The sequence below is a fragment of the Sparus aurata genome, chromosome 6 (genome assembly GCF_900880675.1).
Source record: "Sparus aurata chromosome 6, fSpaAur1.1, whole genome shotgun sequence".
Taxonomy (NCBI): domain Eukaryota; kingdom Metazoa; phylum Chordata; class Actinopteri; order Spariformes; family Sparidae; genus Sparus; species Sparus aurata.
The window spans coordinates 6,503,138-6,526,609 of NC_044192.1; the positions used below are offsets into that span (position 1 = coordinate 6,503,138).

Below are 23,472 nucleotides of genomic sequence, written 5' to 3' on the forward strand. Positions count from 1 at the left end.
CACCGGGGAGGCAGCTGATATCTGTGTGGTGAGAAGGTGCTGCTGCTTAACTTCAATATGCAAAACAAATATGCATCAGTTTTTTTTTTATTGTTTTATGAGAGGACATCAGTTACTCTGCTGTGGCTCTGTGCTGATCTGCGGTAGAGATGTTTTGAAGGAGAAGCCAGGAGCCTGATCTGGCTCATCTATTTCTATGGACAGCAGATAGAAAGAAAAGGGGTGGGGAGGCTTATCTATGTGACGTGCGTCTATGAAGGGCAGTTCCACACGTGACGGACTTGATACTCGTGGAGGCTGGAAGGAGGTGGAGATCAGAGGCGCGCAGCAGGAGAGGAGAGGAGAGAAGAGGAGAGAAGAGGAGAGCCGGTCGCAGCGCATCAGCACCCGGAAAGCAGGAGAAAGTTATTGTTCGAGACAATCAGCATCCTCAGCCTGCGCTCCCAGCCCGCATCTTTCGTTTCCAGCGGTGTTGTGTTGTGTTGTGCATCCTCCTGTGTGAATGCGTCGTCCGGCTGTAGCGGTGCTCGCGGGGCTGTCCGCCTGCCTCTGCTGCCTGATCGTGGGCGCGGCGGCGGCGGCGGCGGTGGCTGCTGCGGCGGCGGCGAAGATCCAGCCGCTCAACTACCGGCCGGTGATCGGTAAGATCCAGCCTCCATGTGCGGCTGTTTGTGTGTCCGTGCGGAGACAAAGCGGTGCGCGTCGGATTATAACGCAGCACCTCTTATGTAATTCACATGGAGAATGTTCGAGAAAAGGTGTGCGTGCGTGCGTAAACGGGGTGTGTGTGTGTGTGTGTGTGTGTGTTTGTGCTCACTGTTGTGTCATAATTTAATTACCTGTATCCGGTGTTTATTTTACAGGACGTGTTCTTTGTGTTGTCTCTGTGCATTTGGACCGAAACCAGCCTTAGTCGCTCCTCGTGTTGCACTAATAGGCAGTTAATTATAAATTAGATGTCAGTCCTCATCCTTAAACATCAAACATGATACTTTCAGCCTATTTGAATTTTAAACAGCAGAAGCATTTCCAACAGGTTGAACTTGTTTTCTCGGGCTGATGACAGATAATTTGTAAGAAGAGAAGAGTAATGATGGAAGGCTTCAGTTACTCTGTTTTCTTTTTGTTCATTAGGATGACATGGGAAAATGTTGCTGTCTTGTAGTTCGATATAATCATACTAAATGTATATGAAGGATAGCTACCATCAAACTATACTGGATAATTAAAAGGCACATAACTTCAGGGTTGTTGTACCAGCATGTTGTAAAGGTCATATAATGCTGATTTCCAGGTTTGTGCTTTTATTTTTGGGGGTCCTCGTGGAATAGGTTTATATTCTTTAATTTTCAAAAAGCACATCATTTTTCTCATATGGTGCATCGCTGCTGCATCCTTTCACACACGGTCTCTTACACGCTCCATTTTAGCTACAGAGTGAGACATCTCCCCTGTTTTTCAATCTTCGGTGAAAAAGCAAGGTAGTGTGATCTAAAATAACACAGCTACAGCAGTAGCATCTATATGTCCTCTGACTGACTGGAGTGTAAACATTTTGTAATGAATGTGTAAATATATATATATACTTTTATATAAGGCGTGTTACCTAGTGATGTGCATAAGTTGCCGAACTAAAGGCTCGAATCCAAACCAGGAGTTTCAGGCAGCGCAGGAGGAGCGGAGGGAGAGAGAAACTCCCTTTGGCGTGGACTTTTTCACTTTACAGACCATTTACATGCACACAAAAAAGCTTTATAACACAATAAAGGAAGGACAAAAACCCACAAAGCAGAACATAACCTCCAGCTGTGTTTGTGGCGACCAAAACAGGTCATTAAAGCCAAAACAGTGATATAATAAACCTGCAGGTTTAACCTTTCTGTAGTTTCGCAGAAACCCAATTTGCTAACATTCATTCTGACAATTGGGTTTCATCTTTTGTTTTAAGTTAACTTTGTGTGTGTGGAGGTGCATGCTGGTAGGCTGTGGAACAAACCACTTCGAGGCATATAAAGGGGGGAACCGCTCTGTAAATACACAGTTAGCACAACTATTTTCAATGCATATTATTATAGTATTTAGAATAATATATTTACAGTCTGGGTTATTGAGGGGGACAAGTTTTCACTGCTCTGGCCTCCTTGTGACTTCCTCCTATGGATACAATAAATACATTATGTTCTCATCAGGTTTAAAGACACTCTATGTTGTTTTGGGGAATACATTTCATCCAGAAGGTAAAGACGATTATTATCTGCCTGAATAAACACACTGACCACAATGAAAAACACAATTTCAAACTGTTTAACTTTCTTTATATGTGGCGGACCCTGCCACCCTTCTAGCTTCAAACAGGGTTCTGGGGACCTTATTTTACCTTATTTAATATTGTAAATATTAAAACTCTTGGTCGGAATTTATTCTCCAAAGCAACATAGTGGCCCCTTTAACTGTCATGTTTCCCTGAAAAGAAAAACACTGATTACACCAGACGGCGTTACTAAAAGATAGACCTTTGTCACACATTATGGAGAGAATGAGGAAGGAAGTCAACAAACATGAGTACAACATTATGTGAATAAAAGTTTGAAACCCTCTCATTTATTCTTCTATAGCTATAGAAGTGGCATACTCACCTGTTCCACTCAGCAGTGTTATACACAAATAATCTCACTCAGTCATCACTTGTGACTCAGTAAAATTGTGCGGTGGCGTTTGTATCTGCAGAGACTTTAACCTTTGCGTGTCGGCTATTTTCTTATTATTTTTCCTGTTTTTGAGTTTCGAGTGAGACTCACAGATCCTGCCTGTACAGGCTGTGTGGTTTTAAGAAGGTGTAGGTCATTCATGCAGGGAACTTTACAATTGCATAACTACGACTTTGATATTGAGGTAAACTTGCTGCAGTCATTGTGGTCAGAACTCAGACCGTATTTCCAGCTGAAGCTGTGACTAATCAACTGTGGTGATGAGTAAATGAGAAGGGCAATTATAAGTCACCACGTCTGCCTGTCTGTTTAAACATGGGGTGTCAGTTATGATGCAATGTTACCTTGGAAAAGGAAGACTCACATGTCACATGAATTAGCATGTCAGTACCTGCAGAGGATTTGCTGACTGGTGGAAATAATTTCCCTGTCAAATCACTTGACTCCCTCTTCTCTGATCTTTTTGTGTTATCTGTCTTCTGTCCATCCCAGGTGTGTTGGCCCAGGAAAACCTTCCAGGAGACACGTTTGCTCGTGGTTCCTCGTACATCGCTGCGTCCTATGTCAAGTTCCTGGAGGGAGGTGGGGCGAGGGTCGTACCCATCAGGTAAAGTGGTCAGATTTGACCTGTTCAGTGTGGGATTGGGACCAGTTATAGGGGGCCGTGGGGGCCAGGTTAGACTTGGCATGTCAGCCCAACGTCATGTTAACCTTCTCCAATCAATATTTCCAATTAATCCAATAACAGCATATCAAATTACCATGTAGAATGTGAAAGGTCCACAACTTTACTGTTTTGCTTTACTTACAGCACATTCAGGAACCAGCCACAGCAGGTGGCTGTGTAGGGAAAAGACAACAAACAGGCTTTGTGATATACCTCATCACTCCCCGCCCACTCATATATTCCTCATTCCTCATTTGCTTGGGCTCTGCCACATCAGGCACCACAACTTTAGACAATTACACCGTTCAGCTGAGTGAGCTGCTCGTCAGAAGCAGGACAGCAGTCGACGTCTGCACTAAAATAGCTCTTCTATCGACGGTGCTTCACAGACCTCTACTGAAAACTAGCAGCTACCTGCTGCTTCCTGCTGAAGGTGAAATACAGCAAATAAGATATGTTAAACTTATCAGACTTCTCTCACTCTGACCCACTGATAGTAATATTCCTGTTATTTGCATGGGCTCCTGCCACATCAAACCGTGTCAGGCACGTTCTCAGACAGCAAAATTTAGAGGTAGAGAAAGAACATAGTAATAAAGAATCCTCCACTTTTTTAAGTTGGTTTGATTTGTGGTTGGTGGTAAATTACTGCGTTTGACAGCAGCAAGCAGTCACACAAGGAACTGGTTTGACCAGGGATTAGGATATAGTGTCATACCCAAGTCCACTATGACGCTCACACAACAAAGCCCAACGATAAACCTGATGATTAGGACACAACTTACTCAACTTTCTGCAGAAAGCTGACCCCAATCTGATTGAACATCCGTTTCAGTCGTGGTGCTGGTTGTGGCGTCATGTGGGCGGAGCCTGTGCAAATGAGACAAGTTCTATCACGACAGCCTTTAACACACTTTATATCTTGAACCACTTAGTTTATAATTCATAAGGTTTTCAATTAAGAAATAAATATATTAGCTTACAGTATCTCTGTGCTTTTCCTCTCTTCCTACCCTTCATAAAAATGGTTACTGATAGACAATGCCCACAGACTCAGTGATGTGAATACATCTATCAGTATTTGATTGTCTTGGTTGTTTTGTGTCTTTTTTTTTTCTTCGATAGAATCAATTGCACAGAAGAAGAATATGCTAAGATATTCTCCACAATAAACGGGTGAGTTGACTCATTGTTGTCAATGATTTGTTCACACTGGGTGACTTTATCTTGGATTCCAGTGTGCTTTTATTTTGAAATGAAGCCAATTCTCACTTTATGCCTGTTAGAGATTTGATATTGCCATCATAAGTCACGTTCGGACACATGTAAAAGCTATGAAAAGTGATATCCACCGCTGCTAGCAGTATGTAACATTTCCCAGCATGTAGCAGGAAGTGTCTGACATGAAAAGTGTCTCCTCAGGTTGTTGCTGCCCGGAGGTGATGTAGATATTGAGACTTCACAGTTCACTAGAGCCTCCAAGATCTTATACAACTTGGCTCTTAAGGTAAGTCATTTGCCAACTGGGTGCTGAGATGAATTATTTGGTGTTTTTTTAGTGTTATGAAACCAAGTAGCTTAAACTAAAGCCACACTCATGAACCCATATATACGTATAAGCCCCCGTTCTGGGCTACTTAGTTGGGGATGTGTGCAACTGTATGAAAGTAAAGGCTTGGGGTGAAATGGAGCATTCTGCATAGAGACGTCCTTAAAGAAACAACAGATAAAACTGCAATAAAAATGGCATTACTGTTATTTGCTGTTACCATCTCATTCCCCGCTCCCTTATCCTCTGCAGGCCAACGATGCTGGGGACTATTTCCCCATCTGGGGAACTTGCCAGGGCCTCCAGCAGCTGGCCGTTCTCACAGCCAACAAGAACCTGCTCACCCTCACCGACACCAAGGCTGTGGCTCTGCCGCTCACTTTCACAGCAGGTATTACTGATCACCTTTTTTTTCTACTGTTAAGCAAGTTAATACTTACAAAACAGAGCCTATTTAAATTCTTAAATGTTCACTGATTGACACAGGTGGAGGTCATGTATATTTGTAAATGTGTCTACATAATCTGGTTCAATTTGAATTGAGAGGGGGTTGAATCATTTTATGGGCTTATTTTTCCTTGTAATTTAAGGAGAAGGAATCTTTTGCATGGGAGCAAAGTTCCCTGCCTACATGGCCTTTCAGGTTGTGATCCCCATCTTCCTCACAGCAGTCATCCGTCATGGTGCTAATTGTTGTGGGATTCGGTCAACGTCTGATTAAAGGCAAATTTCACTTGGGCTGTTGATTTAGCCTAATTTACAAGTTTAAATCTGCGTAGTCTGGGTCAGTGTCACAGGATCATTAGGGGGCAGATACCAAGAAATGCAATGGAAAAAATCACTTTCTTAAATAAATGTTAAATCAAGCAAGATGATGTTAAACATTGCACAAGCTTTATTTCTCCTTTGTCATTGTTTTACTTTTTTGAGAACACATTTTAAAAAGCCACATTCCCTTTAGATGGGAAAAAACATGGGGTAGAACAAATGTCAACTTTTTTATAAAATCCAGGACTTTTGTTCTGTCATTAGCTTAGCTGCGGTTTAAATCTCTGATTGCTTAAACCCTGTTGGTGTGTCCTTTAGTTTTAACTGTACCTGTGGATGAAATACTTCTGTGTTTAGCAGCTTCTTTTCTTTTGACAACAGGAAGTATCTTCCCTTTAACAGGACTCCTTGTAGTGACATCAGTCATGGTGCTAAATGTTATTTTCCATCTGTATTATTAAACTTTAAAGTTATTTTGGATTTCTTTTTATAGGGCTCCAGATAGGTATCTTTAGAAACCATAATCCTTCAAACCGCTAAGCCTTGTCAAGCTGTGTTTGCGATATGATTCTTTACCACCATTGCTCATAGCGTCCTGCGTGACATATGGGTGGATCCCATGACAGTGAGGTGGCTTGGTTCATCATCCTATGATTGAGCCCATCCTCTTATTACATGCACACACAATTGTTGTGAACTGCTTATCTGATCCTCCCACCTCACCACAAATATGTAACTGTCCTCTAGCCGCCCGGTCCAGCCGTCTGTTCCGGAGTTTTCCAAAGGATTTGCTGCAATCTCTGGCTGAGGAAAATATCACTGGGAACTTCCACAGTTGGAGCCTGTCTCTGCGGGTATCTTTTTGTTTCCACTCTTTCTATGTCCCTATTATCACTTCCTGTATTGGCTGGAATCTGTTGGCTTTGTTATTTGTGTGGGAATATAAATATGCTTCTATCAATGTTTGTTTGTTGGAAACACCATCCCAAACCCTATCCTTACATTATTCTTTTTTACGTTTTGAATCCACCAATATGTTTAGCACCATCAAATGAGTGCAACAACTCAAATGCTTTTGTGGAGAGACCCCACCCCATCATTGAGTGTTACCAATCAGAATGGGTTGAAGCGTCCTCCTTTAAATGAGCTCATGTGCAACATTTTCTCCAAACTAGTCATTGAAAAGATGCCCTGGTGAGAAGCAAGTCCACAATTGAAATGTCTTTCCTGTCTTAATCTAGTCCTGGAGGAATGGCACAGGGACTAATGCCATACCACATGGTCAATATGCCCGAGTACTTAGAGTGGGGGGATTACATCTAATAGAACAGCAGATATAATGGTAACTGTTTACAAATTCACAACCTATGTGTTAAACCTCTATGAAGACACAATTGCAAGGCATGGTGGCCAAGTGGCAAGGCGTTGGTCTTGTAAACCAAAGATCATGGGTTCGATTCCCATCCGTGCCTTTAGAATTTAAAAAATACTGTTTATAAAGAAATTATAGGAAAAGCACATTTCTGTGATCATCTCCTTGCTGCATGCTACCTGATATTCAAAACCCACCACTTGCAGACCAAGTTTACCAAGTAAATTTCGTTGTCTGCATGTTGATGGTAGTGATCCCACACTACACTCTGCTACAACTGGACCAGACAAAGAGCTCAAGGTGTCGACATGGCCCCTATAATGCCCTGATTCCAATCCGATCAATAGTCCGTGGGATATTTTGGAACAAGTCCCCATTGTGGATCAGAGTTGGCCCTGTCCTCTCCAGGGTGTCCAGTTATGTCTTGCGCATGGAGTTGGCAGTGGATCCTTTCAGTTGTGTGGCACACAAAGTCGAATCCATCCAAGTCCATGAATTGGACTTGTTTCAGAACCTTTTACAGCACCCCCATCCCTGTGCAGGGTCAACACCATTCCCTATACCATAAATGAAAGTTGGGTTAAGAAATCCCTTTTTGGATCACCCTAGGCTCAAGTACAGCAGACCACAAGTTTAGATACTCTGATCACTTCATGTGGCAGGCGTGGTGGCCAAGTGGTAAGGCGTTGGTCTCGTAAACCAAAGATCATGGGTTCAATCCCCATCCACGCCTTGAAGGATGAGCTCACCATTTGTCAGCTCATTCCTTGAAATTTAGTTTGGTGAACAAGCACACCGTATGACAGATGCGCTGAGTTGCTCAATTTAAAGGAGCACTAAGTACGTTAATGTTAACTCTCTTCCTTTACTCCAACAGAACTATAGTCAAAGTTACAAGTTGAAGAGCTTCTACAAGGTGCTGTCCACCAACAATGATGGGAAGACAGAATTCATCTCCACCATGGAAGGTACCATTCCACACTGACTACTGTGCAGTTTTTCTCATGAAGCCCACTGGAATGATTATTTCAGTTCATGATCGAGATTTGCTATTTTATGTTTTTTCCTCAGCCTACCGTTACCCATTTTACGCAGTGCAGTGGCATCCAGAGAGACCCACGTATGAGTGGGTTGAGAAGCCGGGCCTGGTTCACACCCCCTCTGCTGTAAGAGTCTGCTTCTACATCGCCAGCTTCTTTGTCTCTGAAGGTAACGTGGTAGCTCTGTATCTGTCTTTGTCAGGACTATTTTTTTCTTGATTCCTATTTCAAGATAAATTCACGGTTGGGATGATTTCTGCACAAAAACAATTTTCTACTACTAGTAAAATCAACCAAACAATGTGTAAATTTCAATTTTTTTAGAGGCAATAGTTTTTGCTAAAATGATAACAGCAATGAAATTCTCAAACATGTTATTTTAGAATTAATAAAAACATTGATTATGCCATTTCCTTGTGACTGGCTACCAAATTATAGCAGATGTGGTCCATTTGATATAAATCGCCATAACAGATGGTGCAAGTGCGACTGAATTTAGGCGTAAATGTTAATACATTGATATTTAATATTATATATATTTTATGGCTGAAGTTTCACCACTACACCATTCTTTGTCCTTCTGCTTTTTGTCTTTCCCTCTTTTCTCCTTCCTGCCTTTCTTTCTGTCTTTCAGCTAGGAAGAATCACCACCATTTCTCCAGTCCCGCGGAGGAACAGAGCGCTCTCATCTACAACTTCTCTCCCGTCTTCACAGACTTAAAGGCCACATTTGTGCAGAACTATTACTTTTGATTGACGGGGGGACAGCGCCGAAGACGGTAACAGGCTCAGTACGGTCGGGAATTTGCCATTTGATAGAACATGTTGGGCTGGGTTTTAAAACTCAACTCGGTGGCGTTGTCGCATTCAGACAGGACAGCGATAAAAGTAATATAATAATAGAACAAGAAAAGAAAAGAAAACATTATGTTCAGAAATCTTTAAAAAGACAAAAAATATATATAAGTTCTGTAGATTTTTTATAAAAGAACTAAATTAAACAGTGTCAGTACCTAACGGAGATTTAATTAATGATTACATTTTGATGTATTACATTAATAACAGTGAAATATATAAGACGTTGCTGGATTTTCTACATTCATAAGGTACAATAGTGAAATGTAAGTTTATATTTTTGAATAACAGATCACATAAGAACATATCAGACTATCTGGCTCCATTGAGAGTATATTAAAAAACATCTATCGAATACACTGTTAATTGCTTTTCCCGGTTCTTATGTTGTTCAAACAGACTTCGGTTCAAATTATCTTGCAGAGTTATGATTTGTTTCTTTATGATCAACATTTCTAGGGACAATATTTTACTTTTAGAATTGTTTCGGGTCCAATTGTAACATTAAATTGACAAAACATTGAAAATATATCACACACTTTTTATTTTATCTCCTAACTCCTTCAACATCCTCTTCGCCTCTGCCAGGATGTCCTTACTGAGAATACTTAGCAAAAAGCTTTGTTTTATTGCAAGCTGGGGGTTTGTGACGCAGTGCCATGAAATGTTAATCACTCAGTCACAGTAGGATTGTGCTCACTCAAGCCGAGTTACGTTGTGCAAGAACAACCATTTGGTTTTTGCAACGTGAATGATTGAGGCGCCATTCTAAGTGTCCCATCATAATGATTCTGAAGCTATTGTTTTAAGGTGAAACATTTGCATAATGTTGCTTTAAAATCCTGAACTGATACTTCAGCTGCCAAAAAAAGGGTCAGAAATTACCAGAAGCATGATTTGTCATTACAGCCAAAGCTTGATAAAAATATCAATGGATAACCTTTAAACAAACTGCTGCTTTAAGTCTTTAAAAGTATTTCTGTAGAAATGTAAACATACCTGTTACTTCTTTTATACATGTAATTTGCTTTATTCAGGACTGCACAAGATGTTACTCCCTCTGTATCCATAAGATATACAGCATTCAGTCTTTATCCCCATCAATGAGAGATGAACATTTCATTACCAATGTATATTTCTAAAGAACTAATATCATATTTTGAAGTTGTTTAATAATTTTGTATGAGTCTTGAAAGAGTTTATCTTTACATGGTTGTTGTATTTCTGTGTGTCTCTGTGGGCACTTAAGAGTCTTTTTTATAAAGGAAAATGATCGGGATTTCATTGAAACATTTAATTTCAAACATTTCACACTTGGAAAAACCTGAAACCTTGCAGCTATGAGGTTCTCCGTTGACACCAACAATGTACCTTCGTGGAAAAAGCGGTTGGTTTGCACAAGCTTATGATCGCCTGATTTTAAAATGTATGTGACCTTGGATGTTTAATTGTGTGGCTGCTGTCATAACTGTGTTAAAAGATTTGATAATGTTTTTCTTCATCAGTCATCTTTCTAAAACTAGAAAAAGCAATACGCTCATCATTTTTGTCAGGTTTACCATCAAGTAAAAATGTTTCTACATGTTGAACCATTACGCAGCCAGAGAGATATGTATTGCCGAGGTGTTAAACACATTTTTTTTTTTATTCCTCTTTTTGTTTCGTTTATTGAACCAAAAACAAATGAGTCCTACAATAACGATCCGTCCAAATCCTACTTTGGAACATTTTATATTCGATTGTGTCGCATTGATTGCACAACTGCTTGTTTGACTTTGTGATCAGACAATAAATGAAGTAAAAAAAAACAACGAATGTCTGGAGTTCACATTTACTGTGAGTCCCAACATAAGACTGACTGACTGACTGACTGACAGCTAATGTGTTGCTCATTTGCAATGTTGCATTTATCCTGCTAGTCAACAAGTGCTTTAAAAGGTCCAGTGTGTGGAATTTCGTTTTTTGCCACCTTGCAATGAGACTTTATATCTGCAGAGAGAGCAGGTCCTAACATTGGCTATAGCGAAGGCCGTTCTTTGTCATGTTTTCATGACCAATACTTACAGCATTGTAATCAGTCCTCTCTCATATAATCCAAAGGTTTTAATAGTAAGTGACTTATATAATTTAAGAAGTAAGAACCATTTTCTCAACCGAAGAAGCAGCTCTGAAACATCCAAAACTGTTCTAGTCCAGTTCACTTGACTGGAGCTATATATGAAATAAGAATTCCTCTTGGAATTAACTAAGTAACATTTCCATTTGCTCATCTTCGTCAAGCTGTTCTGTGTGACTCGCGCTTCCATCAGTCACTGTGCTCAATGTGACACAGAGCTGGAGCCAACGCAAAGTTAATTGATCTGATCATTGTCTTAAAATATAAAACATCAATAATCCTCATTTGAAAAGTGTCACGAGTCCTAGTTGGAAACTCTACATGTCAACCATGAGATATTTCTTTCAACATTTGTTGCGGGACTCCTTGTAAGGAGTCCAACTGGAAAAATTTCTAAAAGAGCAAAGGTTCCTGGTGAAGTAACTTTTGCTGTTGTGATCCCTTTTAGGTTCACACCAGTTTCACTCATGGTGCTCAGCTTGGAGCAATATAGGAGGTTCCCATATAAATGAGATTGGACATTATCTTTAAGTAACAGACTTGAATATCTTAGAGCTACATGGAGGCAACTGGATTTGCTTGAGTTTCTTGAAGAAGTTTTACCTCTCATTCAAGGCTTTGAAACTTGGGGGGGCGTTAACCCTAAGAGAGTGGTTAAGGTCACATGTGAGCTCTGAGTTCCAGGGTCGTTAAGCTGTTGACACACCTGACGATCATCTGAGCTGTTTGGGTCCAACTGTGAATGTGGGTGTTAAACTGTCTGTGGAGGGAAGCCCCAGGACTGCTTTCTAAGTGGCACATAAATGGCGTTGTAATTCACCTCCTCTATTTAACGATTGTCATTCCAGTTATGACGTAGATGGCTTCTTTCACACCTCTTTTCAAACCGTCGCTCTTCTCAGGCCAAGATGGGCACGTTGATGTCCTCAGAGTGCTCCCCCCTTCTTCTTCTTCTTCAGGTATAAGTGTGAAGAGTCAAGGAAGATGTCGTGTTTTTACTGTTTCAGCTCGTGCACAAAATCAGTCTCAACTGAATACCTGAAATTTGAGCATTTCTCAAAAAGAAACTTTCTCTTCCACTGCAGAAGTATGTAATTACAAGGTAAGCACACTCACTTATCCTCTCTAATAGAAGCAGCTTAAAGATAAAAGCTGCTCTTACTTGAGGCATGGATGGGGGTTGAACCCATGATCTTTGGTTTACGAGACCAACGCCTTACCACTTGGCCACCACGCCTACCTGTGACAAGGATCACCTAAGCTATTTCACGTGAGTAGACAGGATTTTCACTGTTAAAACATGTTTTTTTTTAGTATGTTTAAGATAATAGAGAGCAGCACCTCACATACAGCTGTGTAAACCTGCGGTAAATGTCTTTATTATTCAGTTACTTTAGATTACAGTTGCTATCATTTTCATTTCTAGCCAGAGTGCATGTGTCACTAATCCATTCTTCTCTGATAAGCAAATATGCCAGTACCAGTTCTCCCATGAAACCACAGTTTCCAAGAAATAACATGTGTGAGCTGCAGCACCACATGTAACAATCAGTTGTCATCTTTTTTACACAGGTGTGGTGGCCAAGTGGTAAGGTGGCAGTCTTGTAAGTCAAGAGATATTGGTTCAATGCCCAGTCATGCCTTCAGCTGTACAACGTTAAATATTTTAAGGGACATGTACATAAAGACAGAAGGCATACAACCAATCTGTTCCACATTGTTTCCTCTGATATATAATAGCTTTTTCACTGCTTACACAAAATCAGAAACTGGCATGAATCAAACCTGTTTTGGTGTTATGGAGCTCAGTATGGGGCCATGTGGGTGGTTCCGCTGTAAATGAGATGGGAGTGATGTTACAGTTGTACAGGTCTCTCCAATGAAACCACAGCTCCTGAGTGCTCCAGCAACTGCTCTCTGCATAAAGTTTAATCAACTACACGTATGAACTTTGGCGTCTCACAGAATGATAAGCCATGGTGGCGAAAGTGGTAAGGCATTGGTTCAACCCCAATCCAATGTCTCAAAACATAAAGTATCTTCAATGGAGAAGGGCTTGTGTGTCTCACCAAATGTTGTGGCTGATAGCTGATTATAACTCTCACTGTGTTGTGAGTGTCGTGACCATTCCTCCAGCCATTATTTAAATCCAGGTATCCTTTCTTGATCACCCACAGATCACGAGACAACCTCGACTGACCACACCTGAAGCTATTCAGTTAAGTTGCAGGCGTGGTGTCCAACATGTAACACTTTGGTCTTGGGAACCTGGTGTCATGTCTTCACAACTGTCCACCAGATGGCACCGGAATGAAGACTGCATTTCCCATGAGCTCTAGCGCCCACTGTCGTGAAGACGTTTGTCTGGCCGGCGCGTGTAGATTTGTTTTGGAAACGTCGGAAAGACGACGGGACTTGCTTTGAAAACTTTTTTTTTTTTTAGCAGCTATCTGCAGCGTGCATATGGACGAGGTAATGTGTCTATTTGTATTTCTACTTAATATAATATGCCGCCGGTGAAACAAAGTAATGCTGCTGTTGCACTGCAATTTCCCAGCTATATATATTACCCACGGTGCTACAGAGCTAGCGTTACAGCAAAGTCACAGTGATTGTGATGGATGTTTTGTTCTAAGTAAGAAACTGAATCATTTATAATGACAGAGGATATTACCGATGCATCGTTGCAGGTCGGCTGGGCTGATACACACAGCTGAAATGGATGCGTGATCTAAGACGTTTGTTGTCGTTTTCACGAGTGTAGTAACTAGAGCTAATCTAGTGGTAATGTTAGCCAGCTTTGTTGTAACAACATGAATTCATGTATTGCTGTAAACTACGTCCCGCATTACATTTCATAAATGAAATAAAATTTACAAACCTGTCTAGGAGGAATCGGGCGAATTATGGATCCGACCCTCCCTTCAAGCCCCGCAACTCTCTCCATCTCTGGAAGGAATCGCCAGACCTAGCTCGATCGGATTCCCTCTCTGCCTTTCGTTGGTCTTCGGTTCTAATTCTTTTTCTTTTCTTTGTCTCATTATCAGCCATGACAAAAGTTTTAGCTCGGTTAGCACTGGCTAGCGTAGCAACAAAACAGCTATGCCGTATCACTTTGGCCGTATCCTGAATGTCGTCAGTTCCGGTCTGACTGCCGTAAATCGTTTCGTCAGTGGTCCGACCCGACCAATGCCTTTCAGAGGTATAGAATTAGACTACTTAGAAAAAGCGTATCTTCACGCTGATGGGCTCATTTGCTGTTGTAGGTAACAGAGACACATCATCAGAAACCAGAGACTTTTCTATATCCAGTTAAAAACTCCGTACAGGGGCTTTAAGTATTTTGTATAAATAAAAATAAGATGGTTAAGTTTGAGGGTGAAATCTGGCAACCCAGAATGGAGTGTAGTGTGTTCATATAGATTGTGGATGTAAACAACTCCAGAACAACATGCAAACAGCATCAGAATCCTGAGAATGCAATTTTAAATCTTATGTGTGTCTCCATCAGATGAAATATGAATTACTGAATGTGCAAAATTGCAAAGAAAAAAGTCAGTTTGACTCTCAATAAACTTTCCAGGGACTTTAAATAACTTAATATACAAAAGTATGTTTCGTTTGTGTAAGTGTCTTTATCTAAAGCTGAACCAATACATTTGGGGGTAACAGCATGTCCCACTTCTGTGTCTGAATTTGGCAACATACAGTATAAAAAGGCTTTGTTGCAATACAATGTCACATGAGTTACCACTAGATGGCGTCATGACACCACTGAATGTGTGTTGACAGTAAAACAGTGGAGAGCCTCTTATTGTTGTGTGCCAGCTTCATATCCATGATGTGCAACAATTACTTCTGCAACACACAAAATAAAAGTTATATAGGAGTGTTTGTCTCGTGTATTATCTTATTTGGTATCATCCGGCTCACATCTTTCAGCAAGCTCAACCTCATATTTAATTTAGGCACGCTTGGAGTAAATACTGTAAGCCTTAGTATATGTAGTAGTGAATAACACATTCAAATCCACATTTCAGCTCTGAGCATTTGTTGCATATCAGATGTAAATGATTCTGATATATTAGTTTTTTTTCTTTGGAAGCTTTGGGATCGAAATGTACATTTCGAAAACACACAAAACGAGATTGAATTTATCAAAGAAAAAATAATGAGCAATGTTCTGAATATGGTTGGGAAAGCACTTAAATATCTCTGGGAAAAGAAAAACGTGTTCAATTGAAAACAACCTTCAACAACAACCTTCACATGAGAACAAGGTAAACGCCATCCACTGACAAAGCTTGTGAGAAGAACTAGAAGTAGAGAAAAAAAAAATGTAACATACAATTTTATATATATATATATATATATATATATATATATATCCAGAACACTCGCTAAATGGACCTTCTGCAAGGTGAGAATGTTATTGCTACTTTAGTGAAACAGCAGAAGCCTCCCTGTTGTAATATTACTGCAGCCAAGATGTGGAGATGGAATTTGATAAAATGTCAAATAATCTCTTCATGTCGTCAGGATGCATTGATTCCAATGAGTGACCAATTTGGCTCCCCAAGGCAAGATTTTAGCAGTTGTTTGTGCCCCATAGAAGATCTCTGGGAGGTTTTAGATGAATTTGAGCCCAGCAGTGCTGACGTGGAGGGGACAGTAGAGGCTGATGCTGCATCGCTGGAAGGTACCGGAACAAGATGCCTGCTGTTCACCTTGACTTAGGAAAATGCAAGGGCTTGAAACTATTAATTACAAAACAGGATGGGAACAGGGGAGTGTTTTTAATTAACTACATGAGCAGGGCTTTGTGGCGCCCCTTGCATCTGCCTACATGGCCTATGCAACGGGCCGGCCCTGGAGCTCTTTTAATATACATCGGTGTGTTGATAGTAGTTGAGTTCCCTTCAAATAACAAGTGAATGCATCAGTTCAAGTATCAGCATGTGGACCTTGGGAGCGGCTGTCCTGTTCCGCAGAGCTGATAAAGCACTGCTGAAACTTTTTTTTACCGAGACATGGACGGCAGATCAAATATTTATCCAGGCATAAACTGTTCTTTGGTCACCACCGCTTTATACATTATGCATAACAGCCTTGTACTACTGATCCTTAGATAGTGTGTGCATTTGTGTGTGTGTTGTGTGTGTGTGTGTGTGTGATTGCTTGTGACTGTAGATATGAGGACTAGTCTAGACAACAGATCAGCTTTATGCTCACTTTGGGCAGCTTTATATCCAGACCGACTTACACACATACACAAACACCTCTGCCTTGCTTTTCAGCTTTGTTGGATGTCGCGGGACCATTTTCTTTTATCTGATGTACTGAAGCTTCAAGGACCTCATGGAAAAAAAATGAGTTTTCTTTACAAGAAGTCTCCGGCAGAGAGGAGACGATATGAGTGAAAAAGAGAGATGTGCGCTGGAGAAAGATGGGAAAGGAGAGGAGAGGGAGGAAGAGGGTGGCAAATAACTGTCAGGGCAAAAAGAAGTCGGGGAGGAGTGGATGAACGAGGCGAGAGGGATTTAGGCAGCCGGCCAGCATGTCGGCGTGGGACACACGCGAGTTTGATGAGTCATATTTGTCCACTGGCTCCACACAAGCCTGATGCGTCTGCCCGTTTGGAGGTTAATGGGGCCGAGCTGAGCTACAAGAGGGGCCCGTGTGAGCAACGATCCTTAGGTTTCACATGCGCCCTTGTGTGTGTTCACTTACAGCGTCGCAGGGTAATTGATTGGTGGACGAAAGACTGCATGTGTGCCAAAACTGTGTTCTGTTGGATACTACCAGGTTCATACATGGTGCTCCAATACCACAACAAGTGAATATATAAACTGAGTGTTGAGTATTTTAACAGAGTTTGGTCTCTTTTGCACATTTCACCTACGTGCAAAACCAAAAAAGACTTCTGTCTGTCGCCAGTTTTAAAGGGCTATTTCTAACAATTTGAAGTAATTGACACATATGAATCACTTTCTTATTGGACGTATGTGAGTGTTTTGTAATGTCACGTGGGAAAATGAGACATTCCCCGTGTCTGTCAGCTGCCCGTTCAAACCTGTGGACAGTTATTTTAAGCTGTTTAATGAGGCTGGACTGTGGATTTTTTTCTTTGTGAAGGACTGGGGTCAGATTTTCTGTGACTGTCAAACACTTACATTTAGTATAGAAAAAGAAGTCCAGAAACAAACAAATAGTTTCAAACGTTTCTGTCACAGTCAGTGGCGTGCACAGACTTTTTGAAGGGCAGGGGCGAAAAGAAGGGCACTTTAGCGCGCATTTTGGCTCCCAAGAGGGCAGTTTATCATGTTTCAACCAGCCAAGGGGCAGTTTAGTGTGTTTTGCCAACCAAGAGGGCACTTTGGCACGCTTTTTTGGCTCCCAAGAAGGCACTTTAGCGCATGTTTTGGCTCCCAGGAGGGCACTTTAGCGCGCGTTTTTCAACAATTGGGCCACGAGGAGGGGCGACTGCCCCCCCTGCCCCCCCCCCTTGTGTACATCACTGGTCACAGTTGAAGTGAACTGTAAAAATGAGTAACCAATCAAGAAAAAGGTAAGTTGATACGAATGGACGGTTTCTCTATACAACAGCAGTGGGTTTTCTTTTCTTGCTCGTCATCATCAACAACACAAAAACCATGAATTTTTCCTCCACCATTGTCGAGTCAGGACAACTGTGCTTTTGAGGAAGGGTGCAACTCATCTCCAACAGGCATAAAGACTCCATTGAGCTCTGGTCTACTCTTGCTACTAAGAACTAATCACATCCCAGGACCCACCATTCCCGGGGGCGGGGGCACTCTGGATCCAGTGTCAGGCTGTACTGCCCCGGTGAACTCCCTACAGGTTGGTTTAGTTTCTTTGGAAACTCTAAATTGCCAGTTGCTGATTCATCCCCACTGTAATTACATCAGTCACTTTGTACTGATTAACCATAATTCTGCGCGCTTTGTACTCTTAGTCCGACCTTAAGTTGCACATTATGAATCTCTTTACAGGGCAAAAAAAAGCTTGAATCAAACCGAAATGAACCTTAGACATCGCAGAAGACTCAATGCCCACTGGGTAATGAGTTCAATTTTCAATTTGGGGCTGAGTGCTCTGCCGGCTCTCCCTCTGATATTGTCGCTGGTACACATACTTTACACAAATGTAATTCTCTGGTATTTGATGAACGATGCTGCATGTTTTTAATTAAATAGCGCATCAAATAAGGACTGCAACCAGATTCATATTTGTTCCCCGGGACCCATTAATTACACAGGGCTTTTTTTCTCTCATCAATTCATGAAATAACTCAATTTCCTCTGCATTACTGAAGCACAAGGACACCCTGGATCCAATCAGAATATTTGGAGTTTATTAAATGATTGAGTGTGTTCGGCTGTGGTGGTATTATAAGCGGGGCAATCTTCATCAGACATGCTTTATGAGTAACTATGGAGCTTTACTCAGGCCGAACATTACCTCTTGAACGCACAAAACACACACGCACACACTCAGCCATCATCTTGCACACTGCCACACGCAAAGAGAGTAATTCCTATCATGATCATGATGATCGTCATTTTCCCCGGCAGTATCTCGACAGCAGCAACATTCATCTTCACACCTCATTAACCGAGAGACAAGGATGTCAGGATCATCTGAACGCACAACACACACACACACACACACACACACACACACAGTAACGTACAGAATCTTACAAAAGAGAGGCGTAACGTATACAAGCACCTGCTCGTGCAAATCACATATGCACAAACACACTCTCCCACGCACAAGCAAGACAATCACGCACACGTACACACTCTGCCTCCCGAGCAGAGACACCTGCAGCGTACCGAGCAGCGCTGATCCACGACGTGCACCCACCCCGTCATTATCCATGTAATATATAATCACTGCAAGTTATCATCCACCATCCACATCGTTATACATCACGATGCCTTGAAATGATAGACATGAGCTGCTGCTGCTCCGCTCACACACTGAATCACAGAGAAATTGTATAAAACTTTAAAACACAAAGGGGGGAAGTTATTAAACTGTTTCTGCATATATGAGAGTTTATTGTATGCCTTTAATTAACAGGCTCTTACTTGTTAGGCAGGCAAAGTGAAGTCATTAGCTCGCCATTTGTCTTAAATGCAACACATTTCTTTTATTGCAGTGGAAAAATCCTTGGGCGCTTGTTATCACTGTCTGCAGGGCAAATATACAGGTGAAACGCTCGGCCTCGTTCGAGCGCGGTGGGATTTGTTCAAGGTCACTTCTGGGAGATGTCAGAAATCAGAAACTGCAAAGCGAGCGCTGATGGGAGAGGCTGCCGGAGCTCTTTTCACGTCCACAGTAATGGCGAGGTTTCAGACGTGCAGATTCATTAACTGGGAACAGAACGTGCACGTCATCGTACTAACGGCGTCAACTCCCGAAACAACATACATCACCGTTTCAATGCAACAGTACAGAAACAAGGACACCAGGAACATTGTTGTCTTGCAGTGTGGTTTAGTGAAAGGTTATAAAACAACTTGGTTAAAGTACTGCATTACTTTTGTCATGAACGTACCCGCTTTATGTTCATAATTTCAGTAACGTAACTTAACTTGCTGGTAAGTTCATATAACTCACTTGCTGTGTCTCAATTCAGGGTCTGCATCCTCTGAAGGACCCGGCCTTTGCAGTCTTCGAAGGCCGAGTCCTTCAGAGAGACCTTGTTAACCTCGTCAGCCGTTGTTAAATGTGACGGTCTAGCCTTTGGAGCATTTCCTGGTTGCGTCTCCAGATGTTTTACCCTTACGTCACGATTTCTGCCAACCACGTCCTGGAAAGTGACGACCTACGCAACGCGATGTCGCCATTTTCTCTCTTTCGTTCTTCTTTTTCGGGCACACAAAGAATCTTGGGATATGTGAGGCCACGAAGGATCATAGTGGTGCGTCCTACAAAATCTTTGTGATGTATTTGGCCTTCAAATGCTCCTCCGAAGGATGCAGACCCTGAATTGAGACACAGCAACTGTTGACACTCTCCCTCTCCCAGGAAACTACAGATCCTGATTGCTCCGTAACAACTGTTTTCTGTATGACATTTGAGCACATGCCCACAAAGATGTGAGTGAAAACACTCAGTTGATGCCATGAATCCTGAGGCGTGGTGGTAAGGTGTTAAAAATGATTTTAACTCACATCTCAGTGCTTGTCTAAGAAGGCGGGGGTGTATGAGATGTGCAGATTCATGAACTGGCTTAGAACCAACACGTCATCGTAACTTAATGACTGAACAGGTTGATCCCCAGTGAATCCTTAATACAACATAACTGTTCCCATAGCAAGGGTACCTGACGTTTGGTGTAAACAGTCAGCTGGTGTGTTTGGGAAACAGGCATGGTGGCCAAGTGGTAAGGCGTTGGTCTCGTAAACCAAATATCATGGGTTCGACCCCCATCCATACCTTGACAAATGAGGATATGGACAGTCTTCTCATCTGAGATTAAGAGATTACAATAAGTAAGTCACACCTCAATACCTGCACTTTTAGCGTTATTCTGGAAAATAATATTAACACCCGCTCTGCTGTGTTTTCTTGCTATAAAATGAGTTTAAAATGATTTTAACTCACATCTCAGCTCTTTCTAAGAAGTGGGGATGTATGAGATGTGCAGATTCATAAACTGGCTTAGAACCAACACGTCATCCTAACTTAATGACTGAACAGGTTGATTCCCAAAGAATTCTAAATACAACACATGTAACTGTTTCTACAACAAGGGTACCTGACGTTCGTTCTAAAGACTCACCTGGTGTCTACCGGAAACAGGCGTGGTGGCCAAGTGGTAAGGCGTTGGTCTCGTAAACCAAAGATCATGGGTTCGACCCCCATCCATGCCTTGACAAAAGAGGATGCAGACAGACTCCTCATCCAAGTTTAAGAGATTAAAAGCAATAAATCTCAGCTCAATACCTGCAATCTTAGCATTTCTGGAAAATAATACTGGCCACTCTGCTGTATTTTCTTGCTATAAAATGATTTTAACTCACATCTCAGCTCTTTTCTAAGAAGTGGGGGTGTATGATATGTGCAGATTCATGAACTGGCTTAGAACCAACACATCATATGTAACTGTTTCCACAACAAGGGCACCTGACGCTTGTTGAAAACACTCACCTGGTGTCTGTGGGAAACAGGCGTGGTGGCCAAGTGGTAAGGCGTTGGTCTCGTAAACCAAAGATCATGGGTTCGACCCCCATCCATGCCTTGACAAACAGGCTCTGGAGGCCTTCAAGCAACGAGAGTGTATTCTTATTATAGGTTTTGAAAAATGGTTTATGCAAGAAAAACTATTTGGTTTGACTTAAATTCAGTAATGTTACAAACTTAACGTAACTTGACAACGGACAGCATTCGTCTGGGTGAAAGGATCCAGTGCTTGTTAGACCCAACAATCCATCCCTGACCTCCAATCCCACGTGGGCTTTCTCTGTCTTTATACTACTATGACTGACTTCCTCCTTTGCTCCTGAAATACTTACAATGGCCACTAGAGGTCAGCACCTAGCAGGAAACTTAATCATTAGTTGTTATATGACCTGTGGTCATTTAACTCACTGATACAGAGACACCTAATGAAAACAGAGTTTAATTTTCTGAGAAACGACAAACTGTAAAAACAAAGGTGGCAGGATGAAATATAACCAAGAGGCCAGGATCCAGCAGGTTTTCCATCTGGTGTTTTTTTGGGCCACGTTTTGTGGGTGAATATGAGCTTTTGGAATTCACAAATGAGCAGAGGAGGTTTATTTATGCTGAAGGACACTGAAGCATATTCTGTGTTTTTTTTTCCTTTCCTACAGCCATCTCTTGGGTATCGTAAGTGTTTCATATTCAAGTTTCACAATCGGGTGGAGTATCAGTTTATGACTGTGACTATTAGCCCTTCTTTTTATGACAGACTTCTAGCAAATTCATTTTCAAACCTTTAATACTTTAAAGCCTCAGTATTTCAGCATGCTTTTTTGCTGCTCCCCTGTGCTGCATTCCAAAATAAGAAGGTAACTTTTTTTTTATTTCAGAAGTTTAAATGCCATCAGGTTCAGGTGAGAAACTTCCAAAAAAGCCCAGATTCATTTGACGGTTTACAGCGCGAGTGTTTTAACAGACCACATTAATTCAGACCCTGAAGAAGAGACAAACAGCTGCAGTAATTTCTTCTAAGTCAACTTCCCCTTGTGACCTGATTTATGTAACCTCATTAATTATTTAGATAGGTGGTCCAATAGTGCTTAATTAAAAACTGAACAAGACGATCGAGGCGAAAGGGGAACTCGGCGCTGGATAGTCATAAACTCCACAGTCACACACTGCAGAACCTGGAGACTTTTTCAGCATCATGTCAACGGCAGTCAGGTGATCGACTGTGACGATGTGGGGAGGTAGGTTTGACGACCCAGAAGCGGACAGAAGATTTGGGGCAGTTTCAATGGCAATTTATTTGACGAGGCAAAACAGGAATAAGCGTGAGCAGGTCTGGGTAACTCACCAATGAACCGTCCACTGGTGAGGCGGGGTTGTGAGGAGGTGCAGCGGCTGAGAGGCAGGTGGAGTGGAGTGCGGATCATCACTGCTCTTTTCCAACTTCTGGGTTTACTTCCTGGTTTTTGCAGCCTACTTAATACTAGCAGCAATGTTTCTCCCCCCTGGCCCGGCCCGCAAGCTCCAGCTTTGGCCGATTAGACTTGACTCCATGGTGATGTCACGAAAAAGGTAAATGAATTTTCTCAACTTGATGAAGATTTTCACGGGTACAAAACCTCCACGGATCAACATTCATAATGGAAAGAGTCATAATTAGCCTGGTTTGCAGGTGTTGTGTGTCAGCTGGGTACATTTTTGGAAGTGTGGCTGACTGGCACAAGCCTGGTCCAGGTCTGAATAATAGATTTGTGATATCTGTAATAACAGTTGACTGCAAAATAAGGTGCAAGAATGCTGATAGTGATTATTATTAAATCCTAAATGTGTGCCTCCTTTCTGAAACTGCTCTGCTAACTCCTTTAGGCACATCTGAGTTTTTGAGAGTGGGCTCACCCATCCATTATGCATCTACACTCCCAAATAACTCTCAGTTTTTGGACATTATCGTCAGTAAGCTCTGACCAGTGGGGAGCAGAACACCGTGTGGACGGTGAACGGTTTCAGCTCTGCAGCTGAAATGTCCTTAACCTGGAGGATTTCCCTTCAGCTTTCTGTTCTTGCGAGATCAGGTTGTCCTCGTGAGAGTAGAAGTACAGGAACACAACACTCATACACACCCACACTGTCTGTGCTATCACACACACACACACACACACACACACACACACACTAGGGATCCCGCTCA

At 41.8% G+C, this 23,472-nt stretch overlaps 1 protein-coding gene and 6 non-coding genes across 7 annotated transcripts; 6 read left to right on the plus strand and 1 right to left on the minus strand.

Moving 5' to 3' along the window:
• Positions 1-10,770, plus strand: LOC115582546 (gamma-glutamyl hydrolase). Its single transcript, XM_030418547.1, has 9 exons — positions 1-641; positions 3,201-3,315; positions 4,501-4,551; positions 4,798-4,882; positions 5,177-5,315; positions 6,440-6,546; positions 7,942-8,032; positions 8,136-8,273; positions 8,739-10,770. Exons 1-9 carry the CDS (start codon positions 503-505, stop codon positions 8,855-8,857), a joined length of 984 nt encoding a protein of 327 aa, XP_030274407.1. The 5' UTR covers positions 1-502; the 3' UTR covers positions 8,858-10,770.
• trnat-ugu (transfer RNA threonine (anticodon UGU)) lies at positions 7,093-7,164 on the plus strand. Its single transcript has one exon. It is a non-coding gene; the product is annotated as a tRNA-Thr (tRNA).
• On the plus strand, positions 7,726-7,797 carry trnat-cgu (transfer RNA threonine (anticodon CGU)). The gene has a single exon. It is a non-coding gene; the product is annotated as a tRNA-Thr (tRNA).
• Positions 10,771-12,240: 1,470 nt separating the features above from the next.
• On the minus strand, positions 12,241-12,312 carry trnat-cgu (transfer RNA threonine (anticodon CGU)). The gene has a single exon. It is a non-coding gene; the product is annotated as a tRNA-Thr (tRNA).
• Positions 12,313-20,476: 8,164 nt separating this feature from the next.
• Positions 20,477-20,548, plus strand: trnat-cgu (transfer RNA threonine (anticodon CGU)). Its single transcript has one exon. It is a non-coding gene; the product is annotated as a tRNA-Thr (tRNA).
• Positions 20,549-20,911: 363 nt separating this feature from the next.
• Positions 20,912-20,983, plus strand: trnat-cgu (transfer RNA threonine (anticodon CGU)). Its single transcript has one exon. It is a non-coding gene; the product is annotated as a tRNA-Thr (tRNA).
• Positions 20,984-21,279: 296 nt separating this feature from the next.
• trnat-cgu (transfer RNA threonine (anticodon CGU)) lies at positions 21,280-21,351 on the plus strand. Its single transcript has one exon. It is a non-coding gene; the product is annotated as a tRNA-Thr (tRNA).
• The last annotated feature ends 2,121 nt before the right edge of the window (positions 21,352-23,472 follow it).

Excerpts from the sequence above, each read along its gene's own strand:
- LOC115582546 (XM_030418547.1), top strand. The coding sequence starts at position 503 with ATGCGTCGTCCGGCTGTAGCGGTGCTCGCGGGGCTGTCCGCCTGCCTC. Across the intron at positions 5,316-6,439 it reads GCCGCTCACTTTCACAGCAG|CCGCCCGGTCCAGCCGTCTG; the intron begins GTATTACTGATC and ends ACTGTCCTCTAG. Across the intron at positions 8,033-8,135 it reads ATTCATCTCCACCATGGAAG|CCTACCGTTACCCATTTTAC; the intron begins GTACCATTCCAC and ends TTTTTTCCTCAG.